Genomic DNA, 19,123 nt, shown 5'->3' with positions numbered 1-19,123 from the left:
GTAGGCGACAACGAGCCGATCATTTTGCCATTACTTGGACAACACTATGACAGCAGTTGCTGTAATATATGGGACACACTAGGGGACATGTTGTAGGGACATGAAGAGAGGTCAAGCTCCTTCGTGTGTACGCGTAGGACGCATGTTGCAGAACTGTTGCTCACGAAGCAGATTGAGGCATAAAAATGTGTTGTGAGCGCAGTGACACGATGCGACATTGAAAATTGAAGGTCATTTTAAGGGGACAAAAAATCTCGCAACAAAACCTTTTTTGGAAGAAAACGGGCATGTCACGAGGAGAAAAGTTGAGTCCTTAATGTGTGTGTGATATCGTTTCATTATGATCATTTCTGTCTACTTCCCATTGTTACGAAATGCTTACATTCTACCAGCGAATAGTCATATTGGGGCCCGTGGTCCCTCTGAATGTAGTGTTATAGAATACGAAACAAGCTCCAGAATAGGAGCATCAGCGGAAGTGATTCGTTTCTTAAAAAGCTCAATCTATAATTAAGCGCAAGTGCATAAGAGGGGGTGGGGGGGGGGGGGGGAAGAGAAATTTAAGCTTCAAATTACTATGCAATAGCTACTGGGTGATTTGCATTCAGTCGGGGACTTTCCATGATCTTTCATGATCCATGATCGTTCTCTGGAACTACCTTCAAGTGCGCAATGTGTCGTTAAAATTCCTTTCGTATCCATTGAATGATAACTGGGCATAATTCCAAATTTACAGCCGGTTCAAATTGATAATGTGAGTTGACTTTACCCATAACTAACTGAACAAAAGGTGTGGTTCACGCAAACGTTTGGTGACACAAGCCGTGACGCCATTCTAGTGTTCATCGGCCACCATCCAAGTGACCAAAAGACACGAGGTCTGGGAATGAGAATGTGACGCCATTTGCCATATCAGGCTGAGTAGTGCGGGATGAGTAGGTACAAAACTTGGACTGGATTAACTTGAATAAGATTAATGGCAACTATTTTTTATGCCTCGTATAGTTGTCATTTTTATCAGAATCAGCGATCCGAGTTGATCCGTTCCGGTCTCAGTCCCAGCTCATGAGGTATGATGAGCAATCCCACTACTTACACAAAAACGTCGGACACGAATTCGAAAATTCTAGGTGAGGGCAGTCTAGCAAAACACTATGATTGTTTGATTGATTTATGATCTAGATCATCATCTCTTGGGTCTAGTAATTAATTAATGCTGGACATATTTCACAACTAAAAATATGTTTCCAGCTGTTCGACTTATATTTACACAGCGGTGTATTCGTAACTGTCAAATTTGATCAATCAGTCGATGTTCTCCTTCTCCTTTGGTTGGCAACTTTGACAAGCAGCTTGTCAGCTTGCGTGCCATGTTCAGAACTGCCGGTGCAAATAATAATTGTCCTTAGGCGCCCATGGTTCCTGGTGTCCTCGGCTCTTGTTTAGCATGACCTCAAGGAACCCTTTTTTCCACGGGCAGCCACGCTCTTACGATACAGCTCGTATAACTCATACATGTATAGCTCTGTAGTAACATATTGACGCACTGCGGACCTGTTTTGTTAAAACCTTCGGCCGTCAAACAGCGGTAGTCCAGTTGTGAAAAAAATCAAGCCTATCGGTATCAAATTTCCCGAATCCCAAAGAAAATAATACAGTGAAACAACTTATTATGTTACAAGTTGTAAAATCTGGCCGTCGATTGACCTAATGCGTTTTTCGGTCCGGTTTCCGCTTCCTCGATCCCAGGCGTGTTCTCTTTAGAGAGAAAAGGGGCCCTGGGAACGAGATTAATTCGCAGTCTTCCTCGGTTGTTGTTTGTGTACAGGACGGTTGCGAAGATGCCGTTTTTCAAACGAAGTGCTAAGCCTCCCAAAAGAAGACTAGATGCGGGCAATACAACTTTAAGCAAGTCAAATTTAAGCCTAGCTGGAACAGGAGAGCTGGGAGAATCGGTGAATAATGCTCTTGTAAAGTTAAAACTTGGCCAACACGAGTTAAGTTTTCAAGATGGCGAATGGATTGCAGAAGCTGGTTCACAAAGCAGTTTTAAAGATGGAGTTGAAGTCAACAGATTACAAAAACTAAATGCACAGCTTAAAGAAGAGAACAACTATCTGAAGTACAAGATCGAAGTACTGTTAGACATGATGGCTGCAAGCACAGCGGACTGCAATGTGATGGAGAAAGAACTGGACACATTACAAAGTCAAAAACAAGGCCGTAGAGTAGCACGATAGCACTACAAACTTCAACTTTACCAAGCCTCTATTCTTTGAGGGAACCACACGTAAAATGACGGAAATATTTAACGTATTACAAGTCGACTTTTTTTCGCAAGCATTAGTGCAATAGCGCACGTTGCATTAAATGCACTTCACCAGAACAGCCAGGATGTAGCTCTCAGAGATCAATATTTTCAGATCTAAATGACTCTAAATATTGACTAAAAAAGTGACGTTTGCTCCTGGTGAAGGGGTATAAAGTGGCTGGGATGGGTAATGCTTGTTTGGTCAATAGTTTGACCACGCACCTCTCATTCATTCCATTGCATGTTGAGTTTTTTTGGTATGAAATGAACAATGTACATATCCCGACACTTAAGTAACTGATCTGGAATCAGTTGATTAATCATTGGTTATATTAAGTGGTGATCAATGAGTAATTATTGACTTATTGATAGACTGCAAAATTTATTGATAAGTCATTCATAAATATTGCAATGATGAGTTATTGATGGCATTGGCACAGAACAGTGACAGTTATTGCAAATAAAATTATTTGTCTTTGCCTGTAACTGTTACCACTAACCATTTGGGACAGGGATTTATACCACGAAAGTCGGTTATTTTGGAGACATACTGGAAATCTGTAATAGTTGTATGGCAAGTATGCATGTGATTGATGAGTTATCAATAGGTAATGAAAAGTCAATGTCATTGATGATAGATCTTAGGCCACTAAATTGATGTCATCATTTACTCGTCAACAATTTACAAGTGAAATTGTTGCACACTGACCTCAGAGTTTCTCAATGAGGAACAAAAAACGATCATTAAGATTACTCACCCACTTCAATTAATAAATCAGTGACACTGATGAGTAATAGATAGGTCATGAGATTGATGTCATTGATTACTTGGCAATCATTCACTGAATTTGGAGATTCTCAAGGACAATTCATTTGATTACTTTCTCATCAATAGCCAATTCCTTGGGAGGCGCAGTGGCCTCATGGTTAGTGCGCTTGTCTCCAGATTGAGTGGTCCGGGTTCGAGCCCTGGCCAGGGACATTGTGTTGTGTCCTTAGGCAAGACACTTTACTCTCACAGTGCCTCTCTCCACCCAGGTATTTAAATGGGTACCGGTGAATTTAATGCTGGGGGTAACCCTGTGATGGACCAGCATCCCATCCAGGGGGAGTGGAAATACACTTAGTCGCTTCATGCTACAGAAACCAGGATAAACTTCGGCCTGATTGGCTACTTGGCTTGTATGCAGACTTTATCTACCTTTATCAATAGCCAATTTCCTCTATGAGATACACATCTGCGGAATCAAGGTAGTTGTACACATCATCTTGGACTAGATATATGTTTTGAAGAATACAACTACCCAAGATTCCCTGCAAGTGCATCTCATAGAGGAAATGGACAATTACTTGATGATTATTTTCACTTGGGATTACCCTTAGATGTCAATGATCATTGAGTTATTAGTCCTCCATTCAATAGACCATTAAAATTAATTGGCTAGAAGGGAGTGGGGGTGAGAGGGTGGCAGTTAAATATTGTTTCAACAGAAATCACCAACCTAGTGTTTTATAGTGTATAATCACTGCCAAAATTTACCTACCAGGTTTGGTTCAGTGATACTACATTGTGGCTATGTAAGCCGCGTCTTAATGAAAACTGTATTTGTTGTTGGTTGCAGACTATTATGTTAGAACATCTCTTAAGATTTCCAAAATGTAACTCCAAAATGCTCCTTTTTGCCAAGCTTTAAGATTTTCTCATGGGAACTTTCCAAGAAAATCGCAACCTTTGTGACTCATAAATGCAAGATGAATGTATTATTTCAAGTGAAGGGAAATCTGCTTCCATGTTTGTTTTTAAAAAATGTAAACTTTTAATGACAGTTCCTGTAATTCCACCAACTAGGGCAGGAAGTATTTCACAACATTGTAAGGCCCTACAAAGACTCCTGTTCTTCAAAATTCTGTCATTGTTCAAAGGGCCTGAAAGTTCCTTGTTGATGGGACTTTGAAATGACATGAAATAAACCTATCAAAACAGTGGCATATCCAGACCTTGAGCTAAGAGTGGGGGGCAGTTTTGTTTTACTTGCCCTGTCGACTTTTCTTCCTTCTGTGATTTCTTCCTTTTTTACCCAAAATAAGGGGGCGGAACCCAAGACCCCTCCCCTAGATGTGCCACTGCAAAATCAGTCCCTTGTGCATACATTTGGTAAATTTATGGGGTAGTAGAAAGAGGACGTTTCCCCCAGTCAAAATTGTGGGCTGTGCAAATCGCTTCTCCGTTATTTGTGACCCTTCTCAAATAAGGTATACCAGGAAATAACACATCAGCCATTGTTTAAAACCGGAGGTATTGGTTATGCATCGCGTGACCTGAAAATCTCAATTTGTTTTTTCATGGAAAGAAAATGCTATTTGCACTCGGTACTAGAGCAGCCTCCTACGCAGACGCTATTTGGGCTCGTCACGTAATCTTAAGGTAGAAAGATTGCGTGACGAGCCCAAATAGCGACTGTGTGGGAGGCTAGTACTAGAGCGTCGCTGCAGCCTAGAGCGACCCTGGACAAGCGACCGCTTACATGATTGGTCAGAAGTTATTGCAAGAATACTCTGGGCGATAATTTCAGACTGCGAGACTTCTGTTATCAGGTTCGTTTGCTTTTACTTGCACTCTCTTTCAGAGACAGGTCAGAACTCTTGTTTGCCAACTAAGTGCATGCCATAGATGTGTAACATAAGTATGCACGGGGTGCAAGTCGGGGAAAACAGGGGAAAAGGGGTGGGGTACAGAGAGGGGTCGCCGGGCGTAGTTTCAATGTAGTGGAAAGATCTAAGGAGATCATTTAAACAACCAAAACACTCAATGCAATTCGATGTATCAAGTCTTCTGTCGTAAAGCCAGGGTGTTTGCATAGAGGGAAATCTTAGCGTCCGAGGCAAGGAAAAGAACCAGTGCAGCCCACTGGCAAAAACAACCCGAACGCCATTTTTTACCATTTTTTACTATTTTTATTTTTCGAATTTGTTTGAGTCCACAACATTTTGACCACTGTGATGACGCGTATCGTTGTCGATAAGAGAACAGACCACGCTAAACAACATTCGATTTGTTAAGTACACCATATATGAAGCACTGGCATCACCAAGAGGAGCACACTCTTTTGTTTAAGGTATCATTGTAGGTGAATTTTTACGAAAAGAACGAAAAATCTTGTTTTTTTGCTGTTCGAATTGAGAAGACTGAGATAAATATCTTGCAGAAAGAATGGGAGAAAAAGCTTTTTCACTTTTAACAATAAAGAGAAAAACTATTTTAGAAATGTTTAAATAGTTAATATTAGAACCGGAAGCTTCGCTGTTTATGCATCGCGCGAAATTCGATCAAAGAACGGGTCGCGCGAACTAGAGCGTGGTGGCAGATCCATGTTCTGTTCGTCTCAATCGATCAATTTCGCGGACCGTACGTGTCGCTCGATCCGAGCCAAATTTGATTCGCCGTGTCGAGCGAATGGTTTCATAAACCACGAGTGTTCATCGAAAGTGATTCCTTTCCGTTTTTCAGAGCTAAAATCGCAGAAGTTTATATTTTTGATCTGCCTGATACAAATAGTGGGTTCGTGGATCCATCGTGGTCATCGTGGTTTCAATCTTCGAGAAAGAAAGACACAGTTATTGTTGCTACTCTGTTCGGAATAGTTTGAAGAGTGTTGAAAAAGAAAGATCCTGGATGCCGATAAAAAAAAAAGGAAAGATCCTGGATGCCGATAAAATACAGAATTTCAAGCGATCGAAGCTGGAGATAGTTTTCGGCGGAAAACAGCCCAAAATACTTCAGCGTTTGCAGACTAAGTGATAGGCGGCTTTTCGTGAGACGCTCTTAAGGTCATTCCACTGCTGAAATAGAACCTGCACTGAGATTTTTGTGAAACTTTGCCGATTGATTGTTTATATTACAGGAACTTAAATTTTGAAATAAAAATGAGGGGTCCCCATGTTCGTTTAGAAGCAACAGCACCTTGTTTATACCCAATAAATCCTTGTAATAGCGCCATGATTTTAGTCACGATTGCTTGCTAAATTCACGTTTCCGACAATTGTTTTTTGTTCTCCACTGAGAATTGGTCCATGTTTATTTTACGTAGAGAAATTTATTACTCAATTCAAAACAACAGAAGAAAATGATAGGTCACCATACCCGTATGCGAGAAAATGACGATTTACCTCCTTGGCAAGGTTCAGCCTTAAAGAAAAAGCTGCCATTTTTTAATGCGCGCACGCTAATCACGCGTGAAATTATGTGCAGCAAGGATGCGCAATGAAATACTGGAAAATGACCTTAAGCAAAATTGCCAAACAGAAAAAATGGGTCACACTTGGAAAAATGGGTCACACTTGGAAAAACTGGTCACAACTGGAAAAAGAGTCACACTTGGAAAAATGGGTCACACTTGGAAGTAATATATAGAACACGAAAGACCGTGTTTGACCACATTTCCGAACACCGAGAAGAGAGTTGAAAATACGACCCGTAGCGGAGTATTTTTGACGAACTTCGAGGTGTTTGGAAATGTGGTCAAACATTGTCTTGAAGTTCCTGTCTGTCAAACAATATCTTCTCAATCGAAACTAAAACTAAGGAGAAACCGGAGAAATGAAATCGTAAAAATCTATGCTAATGAAGATAAGATATCCAAACAACGTCACGGTCATGATTTCCATTGTTTAAACTTGATAAATTATTAATGAGCTTGAGAAGAAAGGGTCACACTTAGAAAAATGGGTCACACTTGAAAAACTAGGTCACATATGGAAAAATGGTTCACAAGGGTCACACTTGGCAAAATGGGTCACACTTAAAAAAAAATGGGTCACACTTGAAAAAAGTGGAGCATAGTTGGAAAAAGGGAGAAACACTTGAAAAATGGGTCACGCTTGGAAAAATGGGTCACACTTAAAAGAAAATGGGTCACACTTGAAAAAAGTGGAGCATAATTGGAAAAAGGGAGAAACACTTGAAAAATGGGTCACGCTTGGAAAAATGGGTCACACTTAGAAAAATGCGGCACACTTGGAAAAATGCGGCACACTTGGAAAAAAGTGACGAACTTGAAAAAATTACGGTCACGCTAGAAAAAATGCGGCACACTCGTAAAAATGGGTCACCCTTGGAAAAATGAGTCCCACTTGGAAAAAAGGTCACAGTTGGAAAAAAAGGTCACACTTGGAAAAATGGGTCACACTTGAAATAATTGGTCACACTTGAGGAAAAATGGATCCCACTTCGAAAAATGGGTCACACTTGGGAAAATGGGTTACACTTGGAAAAAAGCGGAACAATTGGAAAAACGCGGCACATTTGGAAAAATGCAGCACACTTGGAAAAATGCGGCACACTTGGAAAAAAGTGACACACTTGATAAAATGGGTCACACTTAGAAAAATGCAGCACACTCCTAAAAATGGGTCACACTTGGAAAGATGGATCACACTTGGAAAAATGCGGCACAATGGGAAAAATGCGGCACACTCGGAAAAATACGGCTCACTTGGAAAAATGCGGCACACTAGCAAAACTGGGTCACACTTGTAAAAATGGGTTAAACTTGGAAAAATAGGTCACACGTGGAAAAATGCGGCACATTTGGAAAAATGCAGCACACTTGGAAAAATGCGGCACACTTGGAAAAAAGTGACACACTTGATAAAATGGGTCACACTTAGAAAAATGCAGCACACTCCTAAAAATGCAGCACATTTGGAAAAATGCGGCCACTTGGAAAAATACGGCAAAATTTCATAAATGCGGCACACTTGGAAACTTGCAGCACAGTTGGACAAATGCGGCACACTTGGAGAAATGCGGTACACTTGGAAAATTGCGGCACACTTGAACAAATGCGGCACACTTGGACAAATGCGGCACACTTGGAAAAATGCGGCACACTTGGAAAAATACGGTACAATTTCATAAATGCGGCACACTTGGAAAAATGCGGCATACTAGCAAAACTGGGTCACACTTGTAAAACTGGGTTAAACTTGGAAAAATAGGTCACACGTGGAAAAATGCGGCACACTTGGAAAATGCGGCACACTTGGAAAAATGCGGCACACTTGGAAAAATACGGCACAATTTCATAAATGTGGCACACTTGGAAAAATGCGGCACACTTGGAAAATGCGGCACACTTGGAAAAATGCGGCACACTCAGAAAAATACGGTTCACTTGGAAAAATGCGGCACACTCAGAAAATTGCGGCACACTTGGAAAAATGCGGCACACTCAGAAAAATACGGCTCACTTGGAAAAGTGCGGCACACTAGCAAAACTGGGTCACACTTGTAAAAATGGGTTAAACTTGGAAAAATAGGTCACACGTGGAAAAATGGGTCTCATGTGGAAAAATGGGATCCTCTTAGAAAAATGTGTCACACTTGGAAAAATGCAGCACACTTGGAAAAATACGGCACAATTTCATAAATGCGGCACACTTGGACAAATGCGGCACACTTGGAAAAATGCGGCACACTCGGAAAAATACGGCTCACTTGGAAAAATGCGGCACACTAGCAAAACTGGGTCACACTTGTAAAAATGGGTTAAACTTGGAAAAATAGGTCACACGTGGAAAAATGGGTCTCATGTAGAAAAATGGGATCCTCTTAGAAAAATGTGTCACACTTGGAAAAATGCAGCACACTTGGAAAAATGCGGCACACTTGGAAAATGCGGCACACTTGGAAAAATGCGGCACACTTGGAAAAATACGGCACAATTTCATAAATGCGGCACACTTGGACAAATGTGGCACACTTGGAAAAATGCGGCACACTTGGAAAATGCGGCACACTTGGAAAAATGCGGCACACTCAGAAAAATACGGCTCACTTGGAAAAATGCGGCACACTCAGAAAATTGCGGCACACTTGGAAAAATGCGGCACACTCAGAAAAATACGGCTCACTTGGAAAAATGCGGCACACTAGCAAAACTGGGTCACACTTGTAAAAATGGGTTAAACTTGGAAAAATAGGTCACACGTGGAAAAATGGGTCTCATGTGGAAAAATGGGATCCTCTTAGAAAAATGTGTCACACTTGGAAAAATGCAGCACACTTGGAAAAATACGGCACAATTTCATAAATGCGGCACACTTGGACAAATGCGGCACACTTGGAAAAATGCGGCACACTCGGAAAAATACGGCTCACTTGGAAAAATGCGGCACACTAGCAAAACTGGGTCACACTTGTAAAAATGGGTTAAACTTGGAAAAATAGGTCACACGTGGAAAAATGGATCTCATGTAGAAAAATGGGATCCTCTTAGAAAAATGTGTCACACTTGGAAAAATGCAGCACACTTGGAAAAATGCGGCACACTTGGAAAAATATAGCACAATTTCATAAATGCGGCACACTTGGAAACTTGCGGCACACTTGAACAAATGCGGTACACTTGGAAAAATGCGGCACACTTGGAAAATTGCGGCACACTTGAACAAATGCGGCACACTTGGACAAATGTGGCACACTTCGATAAATGCGGCACACTTGGAAAAATGCGGCACACTCGGAAAATTGCGGCACACTTGGAAAAATGCGGCACACTTGGAAAAATGCGGCACACTTGGACAAATGCGGCACACTCGGAAAAATGCGGCACACTTAGAAAAATGCGGCACACTTGGAAAAATTGGTCACCCTTTGAAAAATGGGTTACACTTGTAAAAATGGGTTAAACTTGGAAAATAGGTCACACGTGGAAAAATGGGTTACACTTGGAAAAATGGGTCACATGTGGAAAAACTGGTTCCTCTTAGGAAAATGTGTCACACTTGGAAAAATGCGGCACGCTTAGAAAAATGCGGCACACTTGGAAAAATTGGTCACTCTTTGAAAAATGGGTCACACTTGGAAAATCGGGCCACACTGGAAACAAGAGTCACATTTGGAAAAATGGGTCACACTTGGAATAATGGGTAACACTTGGAAAAAGAGGTCACACTTGAGGAAAAAATTAAAGGATCCACACCTTGAAAAAACGGTTACCCTTAGAAAAATGGGTCACTCTTGGAAAAATGCGTCACACTTGGCAAAATGCGTCACACTTTGAAAAAAGAGTCCCACTTGGAAAAATGGGTCACAGTTGGATAAATGGGTCAAACTTGGAAAAGTGTGTCAACTTGGAAAAAGGGGTTCATACTTGCAAAAAGAGGTCACACTTGGAAAAATGCGGCACACTTGGACAAGTCGGTCACACTTGGAAAAATGGGTCACACTTAGAAAAACGGGTCACACTTGGAAAAATGAGTCACATTTGAAAATATGGGTCTAATTTGTAAAAAGGTGGGTCACACTCAGAAAGGTGGATCACACTTGGAAAAATGGGTCACACTTGGAAAAATAGGTCACACGTGGAAAGAATAGTCTCACTTGGAAAAATGGGTGACACTTGGAAAAATGGGTCACATTTGGAAAAATGGGCCATACTTGGAAAAAAGGGGACGCACTTGTAAAAATGGGACACACTTGGAAAAAACGGTCACGCTTGGGAAAATAGGTCACACTTGGAAAAATGGGTCACACTTGGAAAAGTGGTCACACTTGGAAAATGAGTCACACCAGGAGCCATAATCGGGGACGGAGATAAAAGAGTTTTCTAATGTTCTGTGTGAAAAACCTGTCATTCTTATGGAATTATTGCCCGAGTTGAGAATTGTTGTCATTCAAGATAGTAAAGACGACAAAGGGTCTGTCTGCAAAAAATGCGTTAGGAAAATAGTGAATTGCTACGGAATGTTCACGGAGTTACGGGAGGCATTGGCGGGTGGTAGGGCACTCGACGAGGCGAAGGAAAACGCTCCGCGAACTCCTTCGAGAGCCAATCCTAGGGGTTCAATTTCTGTTCGAGGCCAACGATCCCCAATTGGAGTGATTCCAAAGGCGAAGCGGCAACAAAAAAGCGCTTGTGGAAATAAAGCTGAAGGAGCTCAGCCAAAACCTTCAACAAATAGAGCTCTGTTTTTTGACCAATACTCTGAGCTCGACGATGAAATAACGAGCCTGATGATGAATATCCCAACAGAAAAGAATTTACCACCATATCGAAATGCTTTCACTTCCGGTAGTGTGACGTTATGTTGCATTGTGTATTCTGCAATCAGCATAACATCCAGATTTTGGATTTTCGACATAAGCCAATTAAAACGTTTGTGTCAGGCTTATCTCTGCAATTCCCCCCTACCACTACCCTCTTGCTAAGAAAGGCCTGATACTTGGGTTAATAAAAAAGGAAGAGTGTACCCAATTTGATTTTGGTCTAGTTACACTTTCAACTCGCTCCCTTACAAACTGAAACGAGCTGCCTCGGACATAAGTGCGCATGAACAGTACAGTAACTGAAACGAATCACGTGATGACTTTTTTTTTTCCAGGCAAAGAATGTGTGGATAAAATTGACTGTAAAATTTACCAAAGCTATTGTGATCATGAAAATTACGCTGCATCACTGAAGTATTATTGTCCAGCCACATGTGGCTTCTGCCAAGGTAATATAACATTTATGAATTTAATTATGATCTTTTAGCGACAATTGTCAAAGAGTTTATCACTATTTTGTATCACCACCATTAAAGGAAATCTTGGGTGAAAACAGTTTAAGCTCCAAAATATACTCAAGATTTATGTTAAAACGGTTCTTGGGTTTTTAGTCGAAAACTCTGTAACTGGTTCGAATGTGAGGCGACGATTTTTGAGTTCAAATCACCTGGTAACCGCCATGTTTATTTTATGATAATTGAATGAGTTCCCAGATCTCTGGTGCATAGGCGAGGTCAAAGAAATCTGGGAACGAGATTATATAGTTTATGATAATTTGACACGTTACTGCACAGTTGGAAATCAATAAATTGGAGTCTACCAGAAAAAAAAAAGATTTCGCAGAAGAACTGTGCATATTGAGGCCTAATACTTATTAGAAACAAACATAAACATTTTTAAATTCACGCAATCTGGAAGATATATTTTGAAACGCGAGGCCGTGTAATCACGTCATACCTTTCTATCACGCTTTGCAAAAACATAATTTTTACGGTTTGTGGAAATTAGAATCGAAACATGGCAGAAATGAAACGGCCAGTATTTAAAAAAAGGCAAAAATTATCGATGGAATCAAAACTTAACCTCGAACAAGCTCATGATCTGGAACAGAACTGTTTTTCAGCAATGATGCTCTTTTAATGAGGTTTCAATCTACCCCTACAACTCCCCCCTCCCCTGCCCCCAGGCTCCCTCTCTAGTTCCCTCCTTTCTCCCCCGGTTCCCTCCCTGGCCCTCTCCCTTGCTCCGTCCCTTCCTCCCTGGCATCTTCCCAGGCTGTCTCCCTGGTTGCCTCCCCGGTTGCCTCCCTGGCTGCCTCCCTGGCTCCCTCCCTCCAAGGCCCCCTCCATGGGGTCTTCCCTGGGTCCTTCCCTCCCTCCCCGCCTCAAGCTCTATCAATCAGTGCCTCCTTTCTTTGCATTATTACTATTATGTTTTATGTTTAACTTGGTGCTAGATTAGAAAATGAGAGATGCTGTTTAGTGCGAAAAGGTTAGAAATGCCATATTTATTTTATTATTGATTCCCTTCATACATTACATACATACATAAACTTTCTTAATGTGTCTTAACATTTAGCCAATGGGGGAAAAACCCTCTACTAATTGGTGACACATATAATGGTTAGTAGGTTATTAAAATAACCTACCAACTATTTTCTAATGAACTATTAGCGCCCATTTCAGATTTCAGGTACAAGCTGGGCTTTTCGGAGATGAACAATTCGTTCTCCATCTCCAGCTACTTTTAGACTAAAATATATTTCTTCCTCATTCAGGACCACCACCAACTCCGCCGCCAGCAACTCCTCCACGAACAGAGCAACCTATTAACCAAGGTGAGAAAAAACCTGGATGTCAGTTAAATCAGATGCTTAGCGTTGCTTTCTGAAAAGTTCAAATTAACATGGAACTGAAGGAGTAAAATTCCGAAAAAAGACGCCATTGCTCGCTAAATATAGTAAGAACTGATAAAATAACTACGATTCTGTGAAACACGTTTCAAATTTATAATAAAAGCACCCTGTAAAATAGTGCTCGCTAAAAGACCTACTTCTTTGACCCTCTAACCTCAACCTCCCCCCAACCCCCCCCCCCCCCCACCGTAAAGTTTTTTCAAAGTTTTGGAAAGACGATTTCCTCAGCTCTAAGGGGCTGAGACTTTCCTTAGCTGTTCATTCATCCTTCGCGGAAATTTTGAGATGTCATTTGTGTGTCCATCATTTTTGACGTTACCATCGCAACCGAAAATTTCATTTAGGTTTGGCCAAAAATCAACTTTTTTAACATAGATCTGTATTTTTTTTTTCCAGTTTTCGTTATCAAATTCCAGAAATTCACCAATTTGTACATTTCATAAGGATCATAAACATTCTGGCTTGATTTTGTATTAATTTCTGTTATTTCTTGACCTTTTAAGAATACAGTAAAATCCAAGATAGCAGATCCAAGATGGCGGGTCAAATGACGTCATATGACGTCACAACCAATAATAATTGTATTGTTTTGTAGAGCAATCTCAGGGCTTTCTGATCAATGTAAATTTATTTTGCTCCGCCTTAACAGAACGAAAACCCAGGGGAGGAGCTCCATCCCCACCCCTCCCCTCCCCTCCAACCCTTTGTACCACGGTGGGGATGTGAGTTAGCTTGTACGTCCAAGGGTTAATTCGAAAGAAACACAAGACTAACACGTGCTGTTTATATAGTGATGAAGATGGCTAGCACTCTCCCACGGTTCATGTTTTCTGAACTTCACGTAGGGGCCAAACCACCCCCCAAATGTTTCGTCAGTTCTTGGATATTTCACATTATTTCGCATTACTTAAAAAGTATTGACTCTTTCTACACCAAACTTGGCAGATGAGCAGGAGACCTACTGCCAATTATATTTACGTGAGAAATGTCAGTAAATGTTAAAGTTGTGACGTCACAGTGATGACGTCATGTTTCTTGCCACTTTTGAAGTTTTTAATATGCATATTTTTTACAATGTGTTCGAAAGAGCATATCAAGGGGAGTTGAAACCTGAAAAAATTTTGTCCATATCACAAAAATTAAATGAAATATGGCATTTTTAAATATGAAAAATAACTCTGCAAAATGTGGGGTCCCCCCTTGAGAAAAATCCCCAAATTGGAGCCGTAATTTTGTTCCAGCAAATGCAGCTGTGTTGCATATGTGATGTGCCAGATGACTAAAGCAAAAATAAAGAAGAAAATCGGAATAAAAAATTATCCCTCTAGTGTTATTACGTTAAAATTAGTTTTGTTAATACCATCCTAACAAAGCCGAAAATCAAATTTCTAAAACCATACGATTTTTGACAACATCAAGCTTTCTATTTTTCTAGATTATTAGCCTTCCTAGAAAAAAACTGAAAAAAATAAACTAGAGAGACTGACTTAAGAAGGACAGTATGGTTAAGCAAATTCCGGGGGGGACAAAAAAAAAATATTTAATTTACCATATCTCAAAAAATAATCATCATAGCAAAAAACGGTTTCCGGCATTTTACTCCTCAAGCCAAGGCCTTTCCAATGACATAATCTTTACATCAGATTTTACAAAAAACTATAGCACGTTTTGATGACGTCATCAATTATGACGTCATAATCTGACATTTTGTCACAACTTCTAAATTAAAATAAACTGGAGAACAAAGAAAGCTCATCTGCCAAACTTGGTTCAGAAATACATAAACCAAGCAAATATAGCCTTCATTAAACATTAGGGGGGTGGTTTGGCCCCTACGTGTTCTTTTGCGTTCCCAAACGCTGCTTGTGTTTTGCTAGTGAGATAAATGGTTTCGTCTTCTTCATTTCCTTCTTATATTTAACAAAGCTGTGCTTATATTAATTTGTACGAAAGGCAAACAAAAATAATGATAATGTAAAACGAATACGTATTTATTTGATTGTAATAGGGAGCGTCGAGTGTGGCACTAGAGTCATGGGAACCAGAATTGTTGGCGGCACTAATGCTAAACCAGGGGCTTGGCCATGACAAGTGACAATGGACTACAAGGGACATGCTGCAAGACCTCACTGGTGTGGTGGCTCAATTGTTTCTCCGCAGTGGATTGTGTCAGCGGCTCACTGTTTTGCTTATACTGATGCTCCTGATCAATACACTATTGTTGCAGGTAACCGTTGCGTGATGGGTAATGCATGCCTGTTGTCACAGGCTTCGTTTACACCACGCCGAAGAAATTTGATAACGGCGTTTTACCTTTTCACTCTGAAAACGCATCAAATGTTTTCTGTCCACACTATGCCGGAAATCTTGGACAGGGAAATCAAATTATTATCGTGATGTCATCCTTTTCGCAAAGCTGTGTATGTTTGCTAAAATGTTTTCAGTCTACACTAGAACGCAAAGTCGGCGTTTTCAAATTCCTCCGGTTTGTAGAGCGTTTACGAAAAGCTCCGTTTACGTGACGGATTAGTGTGGACGGCCGGGCCTGACTCAATCATTTGTTCTTTGCAAAGCACCATTCCGTAAGTTTTGAGCAAAAACTCAGCTCTACGCTCCGCCGATTATGTTATGACACATTGCGGACCTTTTTTTTATCACATTGTAGTTGCCCTGAATGGAATTTTTCCAGTGATCAGAGCCTCAAATATGTTTTCCACTAAAGGAGTTAAATAATATATCAGAAAGTGAGAAAGTGTTTCTGTTCGCACTTCCAAATATAAACGCTGAGAAAAGAATTGAATACGACTCGCGGCGGAGTATTTTGAACGAAATTCGAAATGTATGGAAATGCGGTAAAACACTGTGTGAAATTTTTGGTATATCTTTTAAATCGAATCTGACCAAGACATAAACGGAGAAAAATGGCCATGAAGGTCTTAACTAATCAAGCTCAAATACCCAAGCCACAAGTTTGGAAGTTGATGAATTTTTGGTAAATTTGAGGCGAAAAAACAAGGCTGTACTAGTAGTGCGAGTTTGTGAAGGTAACGTTTCGAACATTAGGCCGCCTCCGTCAGAGTAAATCTTCACAAAACCACCATAACGTTAAATTCACCCCAATAGGTAGGTGTTTCAGTTCTCCGTAGGAAAAAGATGGCGGCTGCACATTTTACTGCAATACCCTGCGAACCTTACACAGCCCATTAAGTACAAGGACAGCCATATTTTTTTCGATATTTGTCCATGTATGCCAGGTTTGAAGGTTTTAGAATTTTTCTGTGAGTTTTAATGAGCGTTGTTGAAGTTTTCGTGAGCTAAGAATTATGGGTCAATGTACTAGTGGCCATCTTTTTTTTCCTAAGGACTGACTGCGCATGCTTGCCGACGCAGCTAATAGTTTACTTTATTAGAAAATAGTACCTTTGGGCTAGCGGGGCGTACTGGCCTCCTTTTTTTGCTGTGAAACATCGTGGACCTGAAATGCATTTTGGACGTATTTTTGTCATAACAGGAGATCATGACCTGAATGGACAAGAAGGGTACGAGCAAAATATACCAATCGAAAAGATTATCAAACATCCAAAATATGATGCTTACGCGAATCACGACTATGACCTGGCTCTTATTAAGCTCCAGTCTCCACTCACCTACAACAAGCGCATCAGGCCTGTGTGTTTTCCAAAGTTTGACTTCCCCAAGGATACCAAGTGTTACGTCACTGGTTGGGGACACACAGCAGAAGGAGGAGACATTCCGCAGGTAACAGAATCCAAAAAAATTCGCTGAAGATATTTTCAGAATCCTTATGGCGCCTCTTCAGCATGGTAATCTAGTTATCATAACGTTAACTTTTATCAGAATTATCATAATTTATTATAATTTTAAATGAGCGCTGCATTTGTTATTGATTGCTTAGAGAATTAAATTACTATTATTTTTGTTCATAATCCTCATCGCGCCTCTGCATAGTGATGTATTTATCATAATGTTAACCTTTATCACATTTATCATAATTTATCATGACTTTCAATGAGCGCTGCATTTGTTACTGACGGTTTAGAGAATTTTGTGTTAAATCAAGAAATGATTATTATTTTTTCATAGCACTCATTGCGCCTATGCGCGGCAATGTATTTATCATAATTTTAAGTTTTTTTCACACTGGATGTTCAAATAAGATGGCAGATGATTGATTTGTATGTGTGCGCGTTGAATACTTTAGAATCAGGGGACAATTCTCCTTGATACTAAGGGGTCTGGATAAGACATTTAACGAGCTTGGCTTCTCTTCCAGCAATTTCGTTATCAGAGCTCGCATCCTACTTGACTAGAAGTCAGGGACCACTGATTAACGACAACATGGGATCTAGAAATGAGATTGTCTCACCGACACCTTAGAATATAAGTTTTTCGTTCTGAAATTTTTTAACCATTTCTTTTTCTGACTTCGCGTTTTACAGATACTGCAACAGGCTCAAGTGCCACTCATCACACGTGACTCCTGTCAAGCCGCTTACCAAGACTTGGGCTACACTATCACAAAGCACATGGGCTGTGCAGGATACGCTGCGGGAGGGGTTGACGCATGCCAAGGAGATAGTGGAGGACCGCTGGTCTGTTCCGAAGATGACAACAAGTGGTATCTGACGGGCGCGGTGAGCTGGGGCGTAGGCTGCGCGCGTGAAGGTCGATATGGAGTGTACGCTGACTTGATGGATTTGAAGTACTGGGCGCAAGAAACTATCAACGCAAATTGATTCGTCTAATGAAAATTCACGCGGGTGCTTTTAGAGCGGGTAATCAAATAAAACTGGATTGCTTGCTTGATTGATTTATTGATTGATTGTACTGTATGTTCCTCGTGCCTTTTATCGTGCGTTCTATCATTCATTCAAAGTTCATCCTCCCTGTGTCCCACCTCCCTACGTTCGCCGTGTCCCCTTCCCCTCTCTCTCCTGGGTTCTCGGTGTGTTTTTCGTCCCTCCACGCTTCTGGTCCGTTCCTTGATCTTGCCGCGGTGCATTTTTCTCATAAATTCCCCGCACTTTCATTTGTTTCCAGTCCATTATCCCTATCTTATTCTCAGCTCTGTCCTCGTGCGATGGATGTCTTCCCTTATGCAATCAGTACTTCGTAGGTTCCTCGTGGTGTCCCTTCGTTCCCTCTCTTCACCTAGCCTACTCTCCCCTTGTCGCTTATCATTTCCTAGTGAGATCAATACATATGAGTTCCCTCCAGCATAATATTCACATCAAGCATCCCCCGTGTCTTCTCTGTTTCTCCTCACCCTGCTCCGCTCGATCATTTCCCAGGGAGATCACTGAGTTCTATCCAACAGTCCTCAGTACTTCCCCGTGAGTTCCCACTTCCCTTCTTTATCCATACTCGAACCGTGCTCTCCAGTTAGATTAATGTATTCCCTCCTATATTTCCCTTGAGTTTAACGCGTGCTCCCTTTTTGTTTTTGTATCTTTTCCAGGTGAGACTAACAACCTCCCTCCCACATTTCCAGTGAGTTCCCCGTGTATTCCCTATTTCCTCCTTTATCCATATTTTAACACTGCTCTGTTGCTTTAGTAGTTCCCATCCATGCTTCCTTGCGTTATTCGTTAGATCTAGGCCAGCTCTCAGTATTGACCGTTATAGTCCATCAAATATTTTCGCTCGCGCGCGATTGGTCTAAATACGTCACGTGACCGAATATTCCCCAGCTAAAACTGGAGAAGATACGAGATCATAATCCATCAAATATTTTCGCTCGCTTGATTGGTCTAAACGCGTCACGTGACCGAATATTCTCCGGCTAAAACTGGGGAATATACGAGAATATTTCCCAATTTTCAATACT

General features: G+C 40.9%; 2 protein-coding genes across 2 annotated transcripts; both read left to right on the top strand.

Annotated features, from left to right (window-relative positions):
- The first annotated feature begins 1,778 nt into the window (after positions 1-1,778).
- Positions 1,779-3,108, top strand: LOC110045554 (protein chibby homolog 1-like). Its single transcript, XM_089280322.1, has one exon. It carries the CDS (start codon positions 1,842-1,844, stop codon positions 2,238-2,240), a length of 399 nt encoding a protein of 132 aa, XP_089136448.1. The 5' UTR covers positions 1,779-1,841; the 3' UTR covers positions 2,241-3,108.
- Positions 3,109-11,698: 8,590 nt separating this feature from the next.
- LOC110045461 (cationic trypsin-3-like) lies at positions 11,699-18,102 on the top strand. The gene is made up of 5 exons (XM_089280050.1): positions 11,699-11,809; positions 13,138-13,197; positions 15,284-15,502; positions 16,787-17,034; positions 17,736-18,102. Exons 3-5 carry the CDS (start codon positions 15,373-15,375, stop codon positions 18,030-18,032), a joined length of 675 nt encoding a protein of 224 aa, XP_089136176.1. The 5' UTR covers positions 11,699-11,809; positions 13,138-13,197; positions 15,284-15,372; the 3' UTR covers positions 18,033-18,102.
- The last annotated feature ends 1,021 nt before the right edge of the window (positions 18,103-19,123 follow it).

Source organism: Orbicella faveolata, unplaced genomic scaffold, assembly GCF_042242905.1.
Source record: "Orbicella faveolata isolate gen_17 unplaced genomic scaffold, um_ofav_v1 contig_47, whole genome shotgun sequence".
Lineage (NCBI taxonomy): Eukaryota > Metazoa > Cnidaria > Anthozoa > Scleractinia > Merulinidae > Orbicella > Orbicella faveolata.
The sequence above is the reverse complement of the archived record's forward strand: the minus strand, read 5'-3'. Positions and strand labels throughout refer to the sequence as shown.